At 38.2% G+C, this 19,274-nt stretch overlaps 1 protein-coding gene across 1 annotated transcript in view; it reads left to right on the forward strand.

Moving 5' to 3' along the window:
• The window catches only part of LOC121943162 (neurobeachin-like), a 256,528-nt gene that overhangs the window by 207,529 nt on the left and 29,725 nt on the right, over positions 1-19,274 (forward strand). Inside the window, exons 41-45 of the mRNA XM_042486604.1 lie at positions 124-241; positions 327-429; positions 1,922-2,037; positions 4,881-4,993; positions 18,300-18,440. Coding sequence (XP_042342538.1) covers positions 124-241; positions 327-429; positions 1,922-2,037; positions 4,881-4,993; positions 18,300-18,440 — 591 coding nt within the window. The remainder of the gene's footprint in view (positions 1-123; positions 242-326; positions 430-1,921; positions 2,038-4,880; positions 4,994-18,299; positions 18,441-19,274) is intronic.

Here is a 19,274-nt window from a genome sequence, read left to right on the forward strand (position 1 = left end):
CAACAGTAGTCCTTATCACCTCTAACCTGACACAATCTCTGGTCTATGGAGTATGGAGAATAAAATTCACGCAGCTATTAGAACCTAAGGACATTTTCTTTTCTTTTTTTTCTGCCCTTCTAGGTCTTAGCATACACTGAGGGTTTACATGGGAAGTGGATGTTTAGTGAGATCCGGGCAGTATTCTCCAGACGCTACCTCCTGCAGAACACAGCGATGGAGGTCTTTATGGCCAACAGAAGTGAGTGGAAGTGCCAATTACAGCATTTGAGATCCATGCTTCTCCTGCTTGTCATTACTAAGGGACATCTCTCACTGTTTCACAGCATCAGTCATGTTCAACTTTCCTGACCAGGCCACGGTAAAGAAAGTGGTCTACAGTCTTCCTCGAGTGGGAGTAGGCACCAGCTATGGACTTCCACAAGCTAGGTGAGTCACATGTGCCAAAAGGAAATAAATTCAGCACTGTTAAATATTTCCAATATTGCGATTCCTTCATGACCCATGTTATCTCGTCTGTGTTATGTGTTGGAGCATCTGGGCAGCCTGGCCTGCAGCAGAGTCATTTGAAGTCCCATTGCTGCAGTTATTGAAGTGGATGTGCACTGACCCTGACTGAACCGACCTAATTCTCTGACAGAAGACTCTATACAGCAGGGCTACAGCCAGGCCACTGACCAAAGAGAAAACCACAGATTCCCTTCAGACTCTGATAGTGCTAACAAGCCTGTGTACACACTGCTACAACACATGCACAGTCTTCATTGTGTTAATGGTATAGATATAAAGCAAGTCATCCTGAATTAACACATTGAATACGAACCTACCTTTCACGGAATCTACTGGAATCAAAATTGTGTAATCATGAATGTCATAATTATTCTCTCATTTGCAGCTTGATATTTTGTGCATATGTTTCATCTCAGGATGTTTCTTCTAAAACTGACATGCTATGACATGTATGTCTATTAAATGTTATTGTCTATTAAATGTTATGTTATGATTAGTTTACAATATCTCTATAATGTAGCTAATACTTTGAATTTAACAGTAGCTTCATTTGCAGTTAATTTTCTTTGCTTTTACATTTTTAAGAATATCAATTGAAAAGGAGCAGTTTCTAGCATTCATAGGATTTAGTGGCATCTATCTAAGCATTGCCAATTTTAACCAGCTAAAACTTCTCCTGTTTGCCATGCGCTAACTCACGGTTAGGATTCCTTCAGTGTTTATTGTTCAGGAAGTTTTTAACCGGAAGAAGAATAATCCGGAGTCTCCTCTTTTCCAAAACAAACAGACCCACCTAATGCTTTAAAGTAGTAAAAACACTGGATGAAGCAGTTTCACATTAAGCATCAGTGTTTTTCAAGCACATTTTTTCACATCACAGAGGAGCTAATGACTACCATGGCCAACGCAAAAAATGCAAAAACACGAATGGCCAGTATGGTTTGTCTTTTCTGGGCTACTGTAGAATCATGGCAGTGCAACATGGCACACTCTTCTGCAGTATGCCCCCCTAAATCCTACACACTGGACCTTTAAAAAATTGTAACAAGGGTTGCAACAGTATGAGATTTTCACAGTATAATAACCATTTCAGAAAATATCCCGGGATCACAAAATCACGGTATTACAGAATTTGTCGTTATCAGTTACAATGTCCCTTAATGGTATAAAAATAGACGTTTTTTTGTTAAGTTGAACAAATGTTTTAATACTATAATTGAAAATAGAAATCAGTTTTTAAAATGAAACGATCCAAATCCAATTACATTTTTCCCAATACCGTGGATAAGTAAATGATAACCCCTCATTTTCATACCACAGTATACCTTGAGACCGGCATATCACTGCAACCTTATTCTTAACTAACACCAACCTTCTGTGTCCTGCTTTGTTGTGTGAATGTTTTTTCCAGGCGCATCTCCCTGGCTACCCCTCGGCAGCTTTTCAAATCTTCCAACATGACCCAGCGCTGGCAGAGAAGAGAAATCTCCAACTTTGAGTACCTCATGTTTCTCAACACTATTGCAGGTTAGGATTGCTTTACAATGCTGTGATTCCCAAGTGAAACTCTCTCTTAATTTTGAAGTAGCTGAAAGTATGAAAGTAATGTATTCTCTTTTTCACAGCCATCAGTTAAACAGATAGATTCTGATTTGTTTTCTCCCTTATCCGGGCAAAATTCACAACCGAAGTTTTAATCCGTTATCTGTGTGAAACTCTTCACCATTAGAGTCTCGTGACTTTAAGTTTAGCTATCATGATCAATAAACTTTATGTGTCAGTGGCACTGAAAACATACTATAAGTGGCCTCAGCTATGTCATATTTGTTTAAGAATCCTTGGTAACCTTAAGTGGTGCTCAATGTGGTAGACTTCACTGTTCATGGGAGTGTGCTGTTTGAAGCAAAGAGCAGGCACAGCAGATTTTGCCAGATAATTAGTGCCTGGCTTTGTGAGAGCATACACATGTGTGTCTGTGGAGTTGAGAGGTTCTGTTGTCGACTCTCTGATCTGAACTGCAACTAACAGGAAAGGCGAGAGCGACTGCACGCTACTCTGCTCTGAGAGGTGTCATCCTCTCTCTTGCTGTATATTCATGCATATTTATATTTAGCTCGTGCTTGAGTTCGATACATTATTGTCAGCTAATTAGATGTAAGGCAGACAGAAAAACATGCCCAAAATTCATTAAAAAACCCTGGTAATGACCTGGGCTGACAGGGATGTCAGAATAGTGTGGGGCGGCAGACAGGCGGGGGGGAAGTGCTGGGAAGAGGTGCGAAGGGGAAGTGGTCTTCTAATTAAACACTATTCCGCTGTTATTAACATCCTGCCACCCTAACTCAGGCCTCAGCATCAGTAGGTCGAAACCACACCAACACACCCAACTCTTCTTCCATTCTTAGCTCGCTCTTTCCTATGTGGCATTAACCTGGGTTATTATACTCTCTAGCCTCCCCCAGACCCTGGATATTCTGCAGAAGCCTTGTCATTGACTAGCCCGTCACACATTATCACTCGTTCAGCTAGATTTCGATTCTCTAACGCCAACCTGCTGCAATGTAGAAGCGAGCAGAGACATGTCTGCAGGATTGGTGAAAGTTGATAAGAATTTAGTAGCTTATCATTAAAAACTTGATGTCACCCACATGCAGATTTAAATAGGGTGTTTCCGCTGAGCAATCCCATTTTATTGTAGTGCATAATATTATGAACTAATGCATGAGCTTTCATTTAGACCTGACCTTAGGTGTGAGTGTCTTATTTCCTGCAAAGGTCACTGTGTAATGATGCAATAATGTGAAACTTAAGTTTCACTTGACCAAAGTCATTATTTCAGTATTTAAATGGAAACTAATGAAATCATGTGAAATGCTTCTGGAAGAAATGTGGTAACTCTTTTGGGCCTCATCAATATGTTAATGGGAATATATCAGTATATACGTAAACATAGCTTTCTCTGTATTTTGGCTTTCCTTCCACGTGCAAAGTTTTTTTTAGGTCAACAAAAATTGAGTTTTTGTCCGCCCAGGGTGAAGATTTTCAGAGACTGTACTAGTGTTGATGTGCAGACAGGGAAAATAAGTTTTTGGCTTGTAATGGATGGCAGATTGTGCGCAATTTTACCTCTGTGAGGCATAAAAAATGAGACAACATTTAGTGCAATGGCGGAAGTGACCAAAATAACCTTGCTAACGTGATTTTCTTTACATGTTAACATATAAATGTACAGTTTTTTTCCATTGTATTAATGAACAGGGGTGTCAGAATACACTACAGGGGTCACTGCCACAGGTGCCATAGTCTGATTGGCAAACATTTTCTTGCGTGGCTTTAGTCTTAGGGTTATATTGCCGCCTGTTGGTTTGGCGTGCCCTTAACAGAGCTTCAATTGTGTTTTGCATTTTTATTTGGAGTGAGATTTTTTTTTAAAACAGTGCTTATGTGGATGTTTTTTTTTTGTTTGTATTATGAACAAAGGATAAAACCTAGTTTTCAAAAATACTCTATTCATTTCGACTAAGCCTTATTTATTAAGAGAGAAAGTTATAGAAATGTGGTCACACCATAGAATTAGCACGGCTTCCTCTTACAATTTAGTCTCTTTCTCTTAGAGAGTAAAATAAAATGCTGTTGCCTACTTTAATATCAGTTTGCTTTGAGGTTAAATTTTTAGCTTGATTTATTACCAGCAGTAAAAATTCCAACAAAACCATCTATAGCAGCTCTATCCCACTTGTGGATTACAACTGGCCACCACCTGACCTCACAGCTGTATCAGTGTCATCTTCAAAAGAAAAGTAGAGCATTAATGACAACATGGTACATGCTCTTGGCTTTTCCCATGGATTTCCTATGACACGTTTTGCCATCTGAAAATCATATTCCCACTGCAAGAACACAGAGGGAATGCACATCTGGCCAATTGGCGCATCAGACTTGCAGTGACATTTCAGGCGTTTGGAGTCATGGCCCTCAAAGGAATCTATATCCCTCTAATTACATCCACTCCTCACAACCAAGGGATACTAATGTTTTCTATAAACTTAAAGACAGCCTTCTGAGGCCTCCTGTAACGCCCACAGTCCATTGATAAAGTACACTCAGCAGGAAAAGGCATGGGGAGCACAGAAAACATTCTCTCATAGCAGAGAGAGCTCTCCATTGGTTTATGTGTTTCTCTTGCAGACGCTGTATGAGACAGGAAGTGCGTCTGATTGAGGGCTCTGAGATTGGGGGCTTGTTGGAATGTTGCATGCTGATCCCCCAATGTAACTGAAGCCTCAAGTGTACTCTGCCCCGCTTTCAACCCCTCTGTTCCTGTCCAATCCTTCATCACTCACAGAACCCTGTCTGCTCTGTGTGTCTAGGGAGGACATACAATGACCTGAACCAGTACCCGGTCTTTCCCTGGGTCCTCACCAACTACGACTCAGAGGAGCTGGACCTGACCTTGCCAGGGAACTTCAGAGATCTCTCAAAGGTACAGAGGCCTTTTGGCTGTACACCTCAGTATGACAGAGAGAAGGGGGGCAAGTAGGGGCAGCTGGCTCTGACGGCAGGGGATTTCCTTATTAAGGCCCAGACTGTAAAAGAATATCATATTTAATAGCCAAGGAATCATGTGCAGAGTCTAAACTCATGAGATGGAATGCAGAAAGTGGAAAATGCTGAGAGTAACAATGAAATGAACTCGAATACATTATGTAAGTTTACTCCCCATTTATTTAGTTTTGCATCGTCTCAGCACATAGTTTGCACTTGACTACAAGCTGAACGTGGCTTCCTGGTTTCTGCATTAGAGAGGTTTATACATTTCATAAACATATGTGCCTTGTAAAGTTGACACTACAGAATGATGCTTACAGTTAACTGAAAGACGGCTTTAGATGCACCACGTAACCCAAAAATGATTTTCATGATCTCAAGGAAGCCATATAGTTAAAATAACAATCACCTATCAATCACCCTAAAGCCACTATAATGAACGTTATTATATTAACTGTAAAGTTGAGTCAATTTCTAGTTTTGCAGTTGTGGTCTGGTGTACGAGCTTAAGCTGGTTAGATTTATGCAAACCAGCTGAACTGGCATTTGTCATTATGTGAAGTTCTGACAATTCTATAAGTAGCACAAGTCACAGCGATAAATCCAACTCAAATTGCATTAATAATAAGCTCAATTGATAGTGTGAATAATATAATATCATGTTTGTAAACTTACCATTCTAGTGTCATGTAGGTTGTCATATATAATGTTACTTGCTGTTGGCTATCTTGTGTGTAATTTCCAATTAATATCACATTATAAAACATATAAAAAGTGTTTTCTGATTAAAAATATTACTTTAGAAACATAGGGAGATAGCAAGCTACTTACACATCTTTAAAGTGTTAACATCTCCAATTCTGAGCGCAAAGCTGATAACTACATATGTCATTTGTTTACATAACAGAAGTGCATATTTAATGGATTCCATTTGGACAGAGACCTTAGGTGTTATGTAAAGTTATATGGCTCGCTTTCTGTTGGGCCACTGTGTCTTTATATTCCACTCAGAATTGACTGCTGAATCACGTGTGACAGCTGGTAAAATTCGATAAATCGGTCCAGTGTTTGGATTAATATCAAACCGGTTTGGAAATGTTCACACCAGCACATGAGTTCACTCATACTGATGAATCCACAGAGCATTATCACCTGACTCTGTAGTTCCCCACATGCCAGACAGATAAAGTCAGTGATTAGCTGGTGAACATAATGGAGCATTCAGCTTTTTAAGAGCCAGATACTTATCACAGGAATTGGTTAAGAGCAAAACAGACCTAAAGGGAGAGTGATTGTGCATTCAAGGGCCCATACCACCAAGCTATTTAGTGTAGTATGTCAACTGCAACATACCAAAACTACCAGGATGACCTACTTCATCCGGTCACATCTCAAAATGCAAGCCAGCATGCTTTTCTAACTATTCTGACCCACAATCCTCTGCACAGTGGAAGATATATCACATCAACTGAGCCTCAGACAGATGACAGCTCATTGACAAGTGATAGAAGCTGCAGTGACGGTTGACAGTGCATTCAAGTGACTGATGACCAGTTAACTAAATAGTTAAAAATAGGAATAGGAATTTGTAAGTGAACAAAATAATCACAAAGAAAACCAACAGCAAAAGGATGTAACAATGTAAAAAACAATGACAGAGAAATGCGTATTTAATTTTACCGTCATGAATATCATTTGCTAGAATCTACTATGTATGCATTCATTACTTAAAAGTTAAAACTATGTATCTTACAAAGTAGAGTTCTGTGGGTTGACCTCTGTCTTTGGTGAGCTCTGCAAATGGTGTATCTCCAAAGTATTGTTAAGTGATAACCATAAACAAGAGTCCATGGTGCAGTTTTATGACGAAGGAGTATATCCCAATTGTATGCATAATTCATGAAACAATATGTATTTTGTAAGGGCAGCTGCAGAATGTACAAACACCTTGGAAGGCATAGTAAGCATTGGATGTAAATTCCCTAGTGGCTGGAGCACCCGACTCCAAATGATTATTCATTTTGCTATGTGCTGGATGTGTGTAAATAAACCACCATATCAACTTAAAAAGTGAAAATATGTTAATAATGTGTTTGTCTCATGTTTCCACTACCCCCAATTGGCCAAAAAATCAATTATTTCTCGTTCAATAAATATTTTCCATTGTCGACAGTATATTATGATACAGCAATCAGTGGAAATGACTGTATTTGAAATAAAACTCTTCATATTTAAAAAAAAAAATCATAACTTATTTGGTTAGATTTTAGTTACTGCTTACTCAGAATCAATACCCACAACAAAAAACTGTTCATATCGACAGTTTAGGATTCATACTGAGTTATGCCCAGCTCTAGTCTTTACAACACATCCTCACAAACACGAATCACATACTGAGTGTATAAATAAAGCACATGTATTTGCATATTTTTAGAGCTGGTAATTTCATTAATAAAACATGGTCATTTAATAATTTAAGTTTCTGCTTAGATTAGATTTTCAAGGTTGATGAACTGATAAGAGCAGGTCATAGGCGCAGTGTGGCAGTGAAAGTCTTTCTAAATTTGGTGAGTCACAAAAGCATCAAGCTGTGCAGCAGCAAGAATCCCGCTAACGCTGCCATATCACAAGAGCTCCGACACAATGACACTAATGCCCCAAAACCCTGTGAGATAAAGTTCAGCATTATGTTTGATCGGTGTTTGACTGAAGAAGAGGAGGCAGCAGATCACTCTACCGCAAACTGTGGCCTGGTTTACTTGTTTACCACCCCCCTTATCTTTCTCTGTCTCTTTCTCTCTCTCTTACACATGCAGACTCACTGACCTGAAAACAGTCACATTCCTGTCTGAGCTCTCGCACTCGCTCACTTTATCGCTCCCTCATTCCCCCTTGTTTCCCTCAAAGCGGCGACATTCTATGAGCCTCACTTTGCCATCTCAGTTCTCAACAGTTTGTATCAATTTTAAGCTTTTCAAGGCCTGCGTGTGCTGTGTTTTGTGGCGGCAGAGGAGGAGGAGGACTTTGAGATGAAAAAAAAAGGAGGTTACTGTGAAACACCAAAAGAAGCACAGACAAGTTTGAAAGAGTGTTGTGAATTTGAAAAATGGCCCCCACTGCTCTGGAGCACTTCACATTTCAGTAAATCTAGAACGTTTTGGACAAACAGCTCAGTTGTGTCATCTCAGCACTTGTTTGCTTTTGGCGGCTCCGGCCTGTGGGGCATCCAGGTGGCCTGAGAGAACCACGGATGTGTGTGTGTGTGTGTGTGTGTGTGTGTGTGTTTGTGTGTTGAAGAGGTGATCACGGCTGAGCCATGTGCAAACCTCCTGCCCTGGGGAGACAGTTATGTATTGTAATGTATTCCAGTGACATCCTCCCATGCTGTTTACAGGGCTGAGCTGCCTTCATTAGCATGAGTTCACAGCCCGTGTCTCCTGACAGTTGTCCTTGGAACCCTGGGGCTCTTACCTCCAAAAGTTCACAGCTAGTGTAGCAAGGAGGGACAGCAGCCCCCACACTTCTCCTCTCTGCTTGGTCTGCCCTTTTGTTCAATTATGGATCAGAGGTAGCAGCACAGTCTCTAGAGACTTGTTCATTGTACATTAGGACTGTGTGTGTCTCTCTGAGGTGTGTGTCCAGTGAGTGTAGTTGTGTACCACGAAGGTTGTGTGTGTGTGTGTGTGTGTGTGTGTGTGTGTGTGTGTGTGTGTGTGGCATCTCAGGCTGGGTACAGTTTGAAATGTTTTGAGACAATACTCATGGTTTGGTAACTATATGATACGAATTTTTGAGGAATTTTAACATGTTTTTTTCTGAAAAAAAAATCCTTTATTTGTTTAACCCTTTGAAACCTGAGGAAATTGGCTTGATTTCATTCAAAAACATGGGAAGAAGACAATGAGCAACGGAAGAATAAATTACCCATAAATTAGTAAGAAATTACCTGGAAGGTGCTTAAAAATGATAATTTTCTAACGTAAGTTTCAATATGTAATTATGATAATTAATTTATATTGTTTTTTTGCTGGCTTTTCTTACTTTTTCTTTTTTTTTGTAAATATGTTTTATGGATTTTCAAAGTCTTTGCTTTTTTTTTTTTTTTTTAAAAAAAAAAAAACTCTTTAAAAATAATTTTCTAAATCGACTTATTTCTTGCAATGTGTGGAACTTTTATTATAAAGTTGCTCATTGCCTTTTTCCAATGTTTTTGAAAGAAATTTGACCAATTTTTGCTCAGGTTTCAAAAGTTTGAATACTTGTTAGAGTTGTCTAAAGGCAGCACGAGAATGGTGATGCTACTCCAGGTTTCAAATCAGCAAAGAAGCCTATATTTTCAAATATACAGTGCTGCCAAACACAAACAGTTGTACAAGAACTTTATTTAAATAAAACAAGAACAAAGTTTTAATTTAAACAATTGTCTGATTAAAGACAAGTGAAAAAGAGTACAAATCTAACTTAAAAAATAAAAATAAAATCATTTTCTGATTTAAATTTGTATGTTTATTTTTTTCTCTGTAGCTAAATATATCAAAATACCTCTTGTATCATATGTCACTTCAGAGCTCAGTGAGCTGCAGCATTATGATGATAAATTGTCGTATCATTACTCTTAGCTTAATTGTAATTGCAGCTAAATTACAGACTACAAACTGAAGTGTCATTAATATTTTAAAATTATTCTCATATCCCACGCTGGCCTTGCACAATTTAGAAGGCTTTCTTTCCCACAGATCAGATACATACCTGAGACCTGTTTGTCAGTTACAGGTGAATGCTGCTTGATGGACAGCATTGTTATCAAGCTGCCGGAGTTTCGTGCTGATCTGCCAAATAACATCCTTCCAAGCCTACTGCACACACCTACAATTACCTGCTGGTTTGGGCATTCATTCAGCTGTGAACAGTGCTATTGAACACTGCATTGCTTTGCCTCCAGGCCAGAGTTCTGCATATTTGGATGTCAGACACATTCATGCAGTGAAGTGTTTCATTAGATTTTAATGATTATTTCTTGATGGAGTGACAAGTGTATGATAGATAGGGGGAAGCCAATCTTCCTCATAGCTGTTAAATGATGTGACGGAAATTCATAGAATTGCATAAGAAAGTGAAAGAAGCAGATGTGGTTTAACACGTCTTGCCTTCATCCACTCACAAAAAGGGGTTAGATGTATTGTTTGTAAAATGTAATTTCAAGAGACAAGTAACACCTAAAAGTGACACAAGAGCATTTCTCAAATCATGTAATTTGAAGTGGCTGAATACATTTTCACCTTAGTTAAAATTACTGAAATAATGCTGATAATGTACCCTTGTAAGCATATTTTTGAAACAGCTCTGCTGATATAGAGAAACCTATTTTAATCTGTTTCCTTCTCAAAGCTTCTGCTGTGGCACCAAGTGAAAACCAAGCATCTCTTAGAGATACTCTTTGAGAAGGGAAGGCAAAGCTTGGCTGCTGTGAACACCCCCTCCCCACTTTTCTTTCCATAATGGAGCCTTCTTCACCCTAACTTCCACTCCAGTCAGGCTGTTTGGGAGCACATCTGCTTTATCTTGAGTTTGAGCAACTTGATTGCATTAGACTAGAGCTGCATGCAGCCCTGCCTCTGACGAGGCAAGCAAAAATGACCGTGACTTCTCCTGACAGAACACCATAGCAACATACTGTAATGTAATTACTTTTGAAATATAAAATGCAATATGCGTCTCTTTGAGAGGTAGCTAAGATATAACCAAACAAATGGAGGTACTATCTGCACACTCTCTGCCGTATTCATTTCTTGCATCTTTGGAGCACCAGAAATGATTCTGATTGAATCTGAAGCCGAATCTAAGTTTGATCATACTTTGTTTAGTTGGTTTGATGTATTTCACTGGGTCAGGTGTTATACAAGAAATGAACCTGGATAGAAGCAAGTGTGGAACTGTCTGAATCAGTTGTTTTCAATGTCTTATATCTGTGATCTGTATGATATGCAATGTAGGGAAAAGAGTAGAGGTGATTACTTTTTGTTGAATAGAGGTAAACAAAGCCTGATTTGGCCTTATCGATCATATATTAGCATATTTTTGGCTGTCCTTTCATAGTCAGAACAAAAGCATATCAGAAGCAGTATACATACATTTATGGACAGTATTATTTGACCAGAATTTGACATTTCTAGTGCACAAGCTACTTTGTGCCAAGCTGTCCTGTTCTTGAAACTGAGAGTGAATTGTTTTGGTAAACATGCTGTGGCAGTAGTATCTCTTTCAAACCTACATATGGTCAGTTCATTACAATTATACGTGGTTTCTTTTATTGGTGCATTTAGTCTTTTTTGATGTCAAACAGCGACTTCATGCTACAACACATGAAAGCACATTGGATGCTGAGGACAGTAAAGTTAGGACTAATATTTATTTACATCAATTTGCAATATTGTATCATAACACAGAATTATTAAGCTGAGAATATATAACAAGTTAGAACTTGCGGGGCTGAAAAATGAAGCCTATGGTGAGCTGCCCGATATAGCGTTTCTTGGAATGGCCACTTGAGGCTGGCTCCAGAGGCAAGTCGATCCCCACAGATCCTGTAGTTAAAATGGCCAACTTTACAGCAGAAATAAACATATTTACAGCTTAATACAAAAAATGTTTCTTGTCTCTAGTGGAGAGAGGAGTCTCTAGAGGTGTCACAGACAATGACTCAGCTCACCCCCTCACTCCTCTATAGCTCCAACCTCTCATCCAAACACGGACACCTCCATAACTTTCCATATGGTGATGGCCAAAATGCCAAACTCGAGGCTTCAGAACCAGAGTCCACAAGCCAATGGGTGATGTCACAGTAGCTATGTCTATTGTCTTTATATGATCTATGGTTAATTATAATTGCCAATTATAATTGGAATTGCAGTCAGAACCATTGTACAGTTACATGGTGTCAAAAATCATATCTAAAAAGAACTGAAACAAAAAAGTATTGAATGCACAAGGAGACAATACAACTAGACATTGTTAAGATTTGTTAAGACAGAGAATCACAGTCTTATGTTGTATCTAGCGGGATACAATGAGCTCACTAACCAACAATCAACACTTTAGTTTAATACCTCATGTTTATATACAAGCCACCAGAACAGTTGTATTGCTCCTTCTGCTTTCCTTCTGCTTTCATCTGTTCATGTTCTATCCTTGTTTTTTCACTCATGTGTAAATGTCTACACATACACCTTAAAGCTATAAATATACATTGAATTTGTTTATTATTTGCTTTGGTGCAACTGTATTAATTACCTGACAAATGGCCAGTTGGCCATTTGTTAGCTTTACTTTACCTTATTTATAAATTGTTGTTGTCTTTCACATTTCATTGAGTTGGCGCATATTTGCTGTTTAACATTCTCAATTTGAGCAAGTGTTCAACAGCCTGCCAGGTACAAATTCTCATATAGATGACAGCAACCTGTGACAAAGAATAACTTCTTCAGTGATGTGGGTGAACTGATAAAAGTTTTGCAATGCAGTCCATATAATTATCCTAGCTCACCAACACAAGTTTTCTAGGAAACAAAATAAAAGCATCCTTACTCCTATGTCCTAACAATACACGACAAGTCACATAGAAAATGTCTTATATAATTATTTATGCCTACACAGCTGAACAACGTGATAACACTGTGAGAATATTTTGCCTCATTTATGTAGCACCAAATAGAGAAATTAAATGTATAAAATGTGTCAGTAAACATGTCTTCCGCTATAATTCAGTGCTTCATTTAAGATGTGTTTGTGGTAAGTTTATTCTCTGGAAAAAGGTTGAGAAGCTGGTATCAAAATGTAGTCTAGCTGTATTTTGCATGTACTAAAATAGGATGCTTAAAATGTAATGTTGGCTTGTAATGTCCCTTTAAGCACAAAATATATGCTTCATATTACAAACTCGTGCCTGATATAGTTTGTTTTCCAGCTTCTTCTGGTCCCATTATATTAAATGGACAAGTGAAATATTTAATTACACTGTAAATCAAAATTTTTCCATTTTGTAAGCTCTGGTTCTTATACCTGTCATGTGAATTGTTTACTTATTCCTCTCATTCCCACATTACTATTACCTGCAGCTGTCTTTACCTTATTCTTTTCCCTCTGTCACATGTATTACCTGGATCTTTCATTCAGCTCCAACCTGCATTAGTTACACTAGCAGCGGTTTTACAGAGTGCGAGACGTCTTGTGGCTTGCACCCCGATCCAGCTGGGCCTAGACGTCACATTGAGGGCCATTATCACCCCATAAATCTATGCAGATCTCAATAAACTTCTCTTTCAGTCTATTCAATTGTGCTAACACTGATGTGGACTGCCATTAAATTCTAAGGAAGAACCAAAAGAGAGAGAAAAAAAGGCCCTATTTAATTTTGACTTAGAGCTTCAGGCATGTGCACTGTGCCACACGTGGATATGACCATAATCTACAAAATGACCAAGAGAGTCTGTCTGTCGCACTGAGGTTGAATACAAACTGAACTCAGCCAAAAGAATAAAACTGCAATTTTAATAATGCTAGAATAAGTGAATTTCGAATTGAGGGCTTTTATTTTATTTCTTCTGACCTCTGAGCTGCAGCTTTCAGGTGGAAAAGCTGCCATTGATTACATTACCAGTCTCCCTTTCCCCCTCTGTAACTGAGTCAGTGGTACTGAGTATATTAATATTGACTGCCAATATGCCTCCAAGGCTCTTATATTGGACAGGGTGATTGAAAAGGCAGAGAAAGCAATTTATTCACCACTAAACGAATGTTTAATGGGAGTAATTTTGTTGCCTTAAGAACACATGAAAATGAAACAGCCGCCAAAGGGCAAAAACCCAGTGATGGTGTCAGTACAATATTGAAATTATTACTGAAGCTGCGGTTAAATAATTAACCACGCTATCCACGGTTTGGCCTAACTATGGAATAATTGGATAGATGTCAAATAAATATAGCAGTGATGTTTTTTCTTTTTTAAAATCCTGACAATAATTGGGCAGAAGTTCTTCAAATGGAGAACAACGAATAAAAGAGGAAAGGCTGGTTTTAGAAAATGAGTTTTCCTGTACTTCTTATCTGTACACAACCGAAAAATGTGTGACTCTGTGAAAAACATTTATTAAAAACAGAATGCAATTACTTGCAAATTCTTTTTGAAATATATTAAATTTAATACAGTATAAAGACAAGATATTTAATGTTTAAAATGATCAATTTTGTAATTGTTTGTAAATGCACACTAATTCTGGATTCGATGCCTGCAACAGCTTTCAAAAAAAAGTTAAGACAGCGAGATGTTTACTGCTGTGTTTCATCAGCATTTCCTTTAACAACACTCAGTAAGCGTTTGGGAGCTGAGGACACTAATTGTTGAAGTTCAGACAGTAAAATGTCTTTTCGAGGTTTCACAAGAAGGTTCCCCAAAATCTTAAAGATTTAAAGTCTGTCTGTATAGAAAAACCTGCCAAAATCCCAACTGAACCTGAGAGACATTAGTCTCTTTGCACAAGAAGTGCCTTGAAGCTGGCATTGCAAACAAAGGCTTCTCCAAATATTAAATAAATTTCTGTTATTGTGTATACTACTGCTACTTTAACTCTTTATGCCAGTGTCATTCAATTTTTTTGCATGTCATTTTATGGATTAAATGTTATGATTTCTTTATCAGTGAAGTTTTTTTTTTTTTTTTTTTTTTTTTTTTTTTTTTTTTTTAGTTTATGAGTAATTAACAATGTCTGGTCTAAATTTTGTGTAAATAACTTTTTTCCTCCCACTGTATGTCAAAGGATTTACAAATCAATGCACTGGATTTTTATTTACATTTTACACAGTGCCCCATTTTTTTTTTTAAATTTTGGGTTAAATATATAGATGTACTATATAGATGTATATATAATATTCAAAATTTCACTCGTGATTAGTTTCTACAGACTATAGCTCGTGGTGTTGCATTGTTTGATTGCAGTGTTACGTATAGGTCATGGTGACTCCCATCAGTAGTGCCCAGTAGTAGCAAAGAAGGACTGAACAAAGATGGAAGTAGCGGTGCTGAGTAAAGTATTCGGCTCGTTGGGTGTGTTGGGTGTAAATCAGGTCAGCCAGGGTTAATCCACGTGGATTACCCACAACATTTAGCAGGAGACGCTCATATCTCTTCCCTCCGTCCTCAGCGCGCCATCCTGCTCACCCCTGCCACCATACCCCTGTAAATTTCAGACAGAAGACAGCGCAACAGGAACTTTTTAGGGTTCAGGAGAATAATGGGGTCTGACAGACAAATCCCAGAGTAAAGCTCCTTAACTACCCTGAACTCTCCCCCCACCTCTCTGATGGTCACACCACATGTAGCCTAATGGGGAACTACTAAGACCCTGCAAGTCTATCTCTGTTAATTATGCTCAATTATGCTTTCCTATTCTTTGTGCTGTCCTAACTCAAACAATAGGAAAGCAGGTTATGTACACTACATTAAACAAAAGATTTTACCTGTAAATCAAAGTTAATAAATTTCACTGCAGCCATGTGTTGGGAGCATCACATCATCCTCAACATGATGAACATATTGACAGCAAATTATCAGTGTCACCAGGTGAAAACTCTGTCTGGTCAACATGTTGCCTCTACATACACTATGCATATGATTTAGAATGATATGATGCCTAGTAAGTGTTGTCAAGTCAAAAAAGACCCCTCACTTACAACAGGCTGGACACACACACACACACACACACACACAAATCAATTTTCTGTAGATGCTTTGTGCCCTCAAATAGTCTATTTTATGAGTATAATCCCATAATCCTTTCATGACTGCCATATAACCACATGATCATAAAAATTAGTTTTAGATGGAAGACTCATCATGAGACTTGTTGTTAGCTGTAAGATTTTCCATTTTGAGGCTCAAAAAAGTCTGGGTGGTTCGTGCAGAATAAACAATAGACTTCCAAAGGCAGATCCCTCTTTTATGAGGTTTTGAGTGTAACTTGGTTGCCCAATACGTAGGATACGTAAATGCTTTATATATGAGTCAGACTAGCTTACATTTCCACTGTTTCATAAAATTTTTTAATAGTGAAGACTGAGTTCATTTTGGAGAGTATACGATTTTAGATTGGTGTGCTATGGAAAAAAAATTTCAACAACATTCAAATCATTTTGGCAAATGTACCAAAAGTCCTTTAACAGGACGCATGCAAATCCTTAAAAAAATTAAATGGCGCTTAATTTTTTAATCTAAAAATATCCCCTTAGTTGGTCTTAATGCAGACATTCAGAAGTCTTAAAAAATGATAAGCCAAGACATGGGAATTTATGGATCTTTTCCGATGATACATTGATATGTCTGATGATATAAAGTGTAACATTTAAAACAGAAAATAATGATTTACTGAATGCTTCTGGCATTAACATAATGAAAATCAGGATGGAGAAACCAATAAAAAAAATTGTGTCTAGCAGGGCTGCTCAGAGCAGAGGATCCACTGTCTGCTAGCTGGCTGTAACTGTACCCTGGAAACCAACAATTTTGTTATTGTAAAATGTTAAAGCAAATTGGTCTTAAATTTAATTGTCATTAAAAAAAGTCTTAAAAGTATTAAATCCAACTTGCCTTGAGCTGTAGGAACCCTTTTAAAATGGTTTGCAGTCCTAACCTTATCTATGTTACAAGTGGAAATTGTAATGTTATAGAAGTGTTTGACTTGCAGTTATAAGTGTACTAAAAATGACAGCCTCCGCTTACAGTATTTCAGTGAGCCATGGAACAACAACACATAAAGTGCAGTTTTTACTATCCCAATGACACGGTGACCCAAGTTCAGACAGACTATGTGGTTGTGATGAGAAGGCAGTTAAGACAATAAGAGCCAAGATAGAAGCTCATGTCACTTATATTGTAAAGTACTCACTCTGGTTTACAGTTACTTGTAATATAGATTTTTAAATCCTCAAACTTGTCTATAAATCATGGACTTGTCTTTCACTATATTGTTAATATGCTGCCAAGACATGTGCCTGGTTTAGTACTCACGTCTACAGCCTTTCTGCTGCTCACTGAACCAAATATTCACTGAAGCTCACTGAACCAAACCCAGAACAGTTTAAATACAGCAATATCTGTGACTAGAACTTTTAGTCTTATTCAACTTCAAATTGGTTATTATTTGCCATTGCTATTAATATTGTTTTTATTTAACCTATTTTCATCTTTGATCTATTTTTGAGTTGTGACCAGAGTATTGAGCAAGTAGTACTGAAAGGGTTGTTTCAAGAGATAGTGAATTCTATGGTAAGAGGTGTTCCTGTAACGTTCTCCCTCCCAACTTGTCATATACCAACACTTGGTCAGTGGCCCTACATGTCAAACTGTGACCCTTGAAGTACCCCTCTAGCTTCATTATGGGATGCTCAGGAACAGCATGTCAGTTGCCGCTGACTACATGTAAAGTGTTTTTTTTTTCATTTGTTTTTTTCAATAAACTTCCATTTTCACAAGAAATGTACAGTTTCTAGTGGTTTCATGCACAAAGTCTCTTTTCAGTATAAACTTCCAATGTAGGGTTAACTTTAATTTGTAGGTAAAGGCAGCTATTGGTATTGGTTAGGTTTAGAGAAACATCATGATTTGGTTTAAATAAGTGTGTTTGTTACAAAAGTAACATAATGTGACTTTTGGTTTCACACAGGACAGAATTATTTGACCCCCCACATCAGTTGCTTAAAGCATTTAATCATGACACAGCTTGATGTGTTTTTAAGAGGTGTCAGAAGCTGAAAGCCACTGACAAAGTGTATGTATTTGATAAGTTGGGAGTGAGAACAGGTTGGTAAATGTGATCCTCAAATATACATAGTTCATTACGCAGTGGATGTCAGAAACTCTTAAGAACGGAATCAACAAAGGACGTCGAGCATCCTAATTTACAAAGACAATTAACAACATAGTTTTGAATACTGTATGTAGAGTGTATACTACAGTGTATTTTTTTCAAGCTTGCAAAGTCAATTACAATATAAAAATGGTACAGCTGTAACTGCATAGCAAGTTTGGCCACACAAAGCATATGATTTATAAATGCTTGCTATATGAAACTTGTACAGTTTCTTCAGGATTGCTTTGAGGGGGAAACCTTTGTTTTTCTTGCAGAGGGAAATAAGTAGCAGATTTCTTAGTTGCAAGAACTAAATCTCTTATCTCTTTATTTACTTTCTAGCCTGTTGGTGCTCTGAATCCGAAGCGTGCAGCATTCTACGCTGAACGCTATGAGACTTGGGAAGACGACCAGACGCCTCCTTGTCATTACAACTCCCACTACTCCACAGCTGCCTCCACCCTGCACTGGCTTGTCAGAATAGTGAGCAAAATCACTCCTTCAACCACCTTTACACTCACTATTATTGTACTGTGTTCAAAATCTGCAAATTAGTCAAGCATCTGAATAGGAATGAAGTCAAACCCACATACTCAGACAGCTTTTCATTTTTGAGTCTGCATTAGTTGATTGTCACTTGTCAGACTTGATGATGCTGTTACTTTGAGGTCTGTCGGCTTCTGCACAGGAAACAGCTCGACATCTCAATTTGATTGGGCCCGAGTTAGACCAATGGCGCTCAGAAAACACATTTCACAGGCCAGTAAACCAGCATATGTGAACTAAATAAAGAGTGGCTGGGTAATGATTTACAGAGGCTGCTGTGACAGGTTTATATGTTTCAGGCAACCTAGTGAGCGCTGGAGACATGTCCATCAAGGTTACTGAGCACTGTCCTCATTTACTCTGGGAGAAAAGGAGGAGGCACACATACACACTCTAGCAATCTGTTCCCCAGAAAACAGACCCTTATAACCTGCACAGATTCTTTGAGTTGGTGTACGTTTGATTTTGAAGTCGGCTTATTAATTTGAAAGAGCTTTATGGGAAGTTTGTGCTGTATTTCTCCTCCTCCCCCATCATTAGTAGGAAGGAGCTGATGAACTGAGGGAGCTCCCTTGACAGCAGTTAGATTGGCCTCTGTAGGTTTGTTCCCACAATCCTTTTCTTTCTCTGGTGAGTGATCCATGCGCTCCCATCGACAATGGTCGCCATCTCAGGCTGAGAAAACCAAATTTGAGCCAATTATCATTATGGCTTACTGTACCCAGGAAGAACACTAATTAATTTTCCCTCAGGCTTGGATACAGTGAACGA

Source organism: Plectropomus leopardus, chromosome 5, assembly GCF_008729295.1.
Source record: "Plectropomus leopardus isolate mb chromosome 5, YSFRI_Pleo_2.0, whole genome shotgun sequence".
In the NCBI taxonomy this organism is placed as follows: domain Eukaryota; kingdom Metazoa; phylum Chordata; class Actinopteri; order Perciformes; family Serranidae; genus Plectropomus; species Plectropomus leopardus.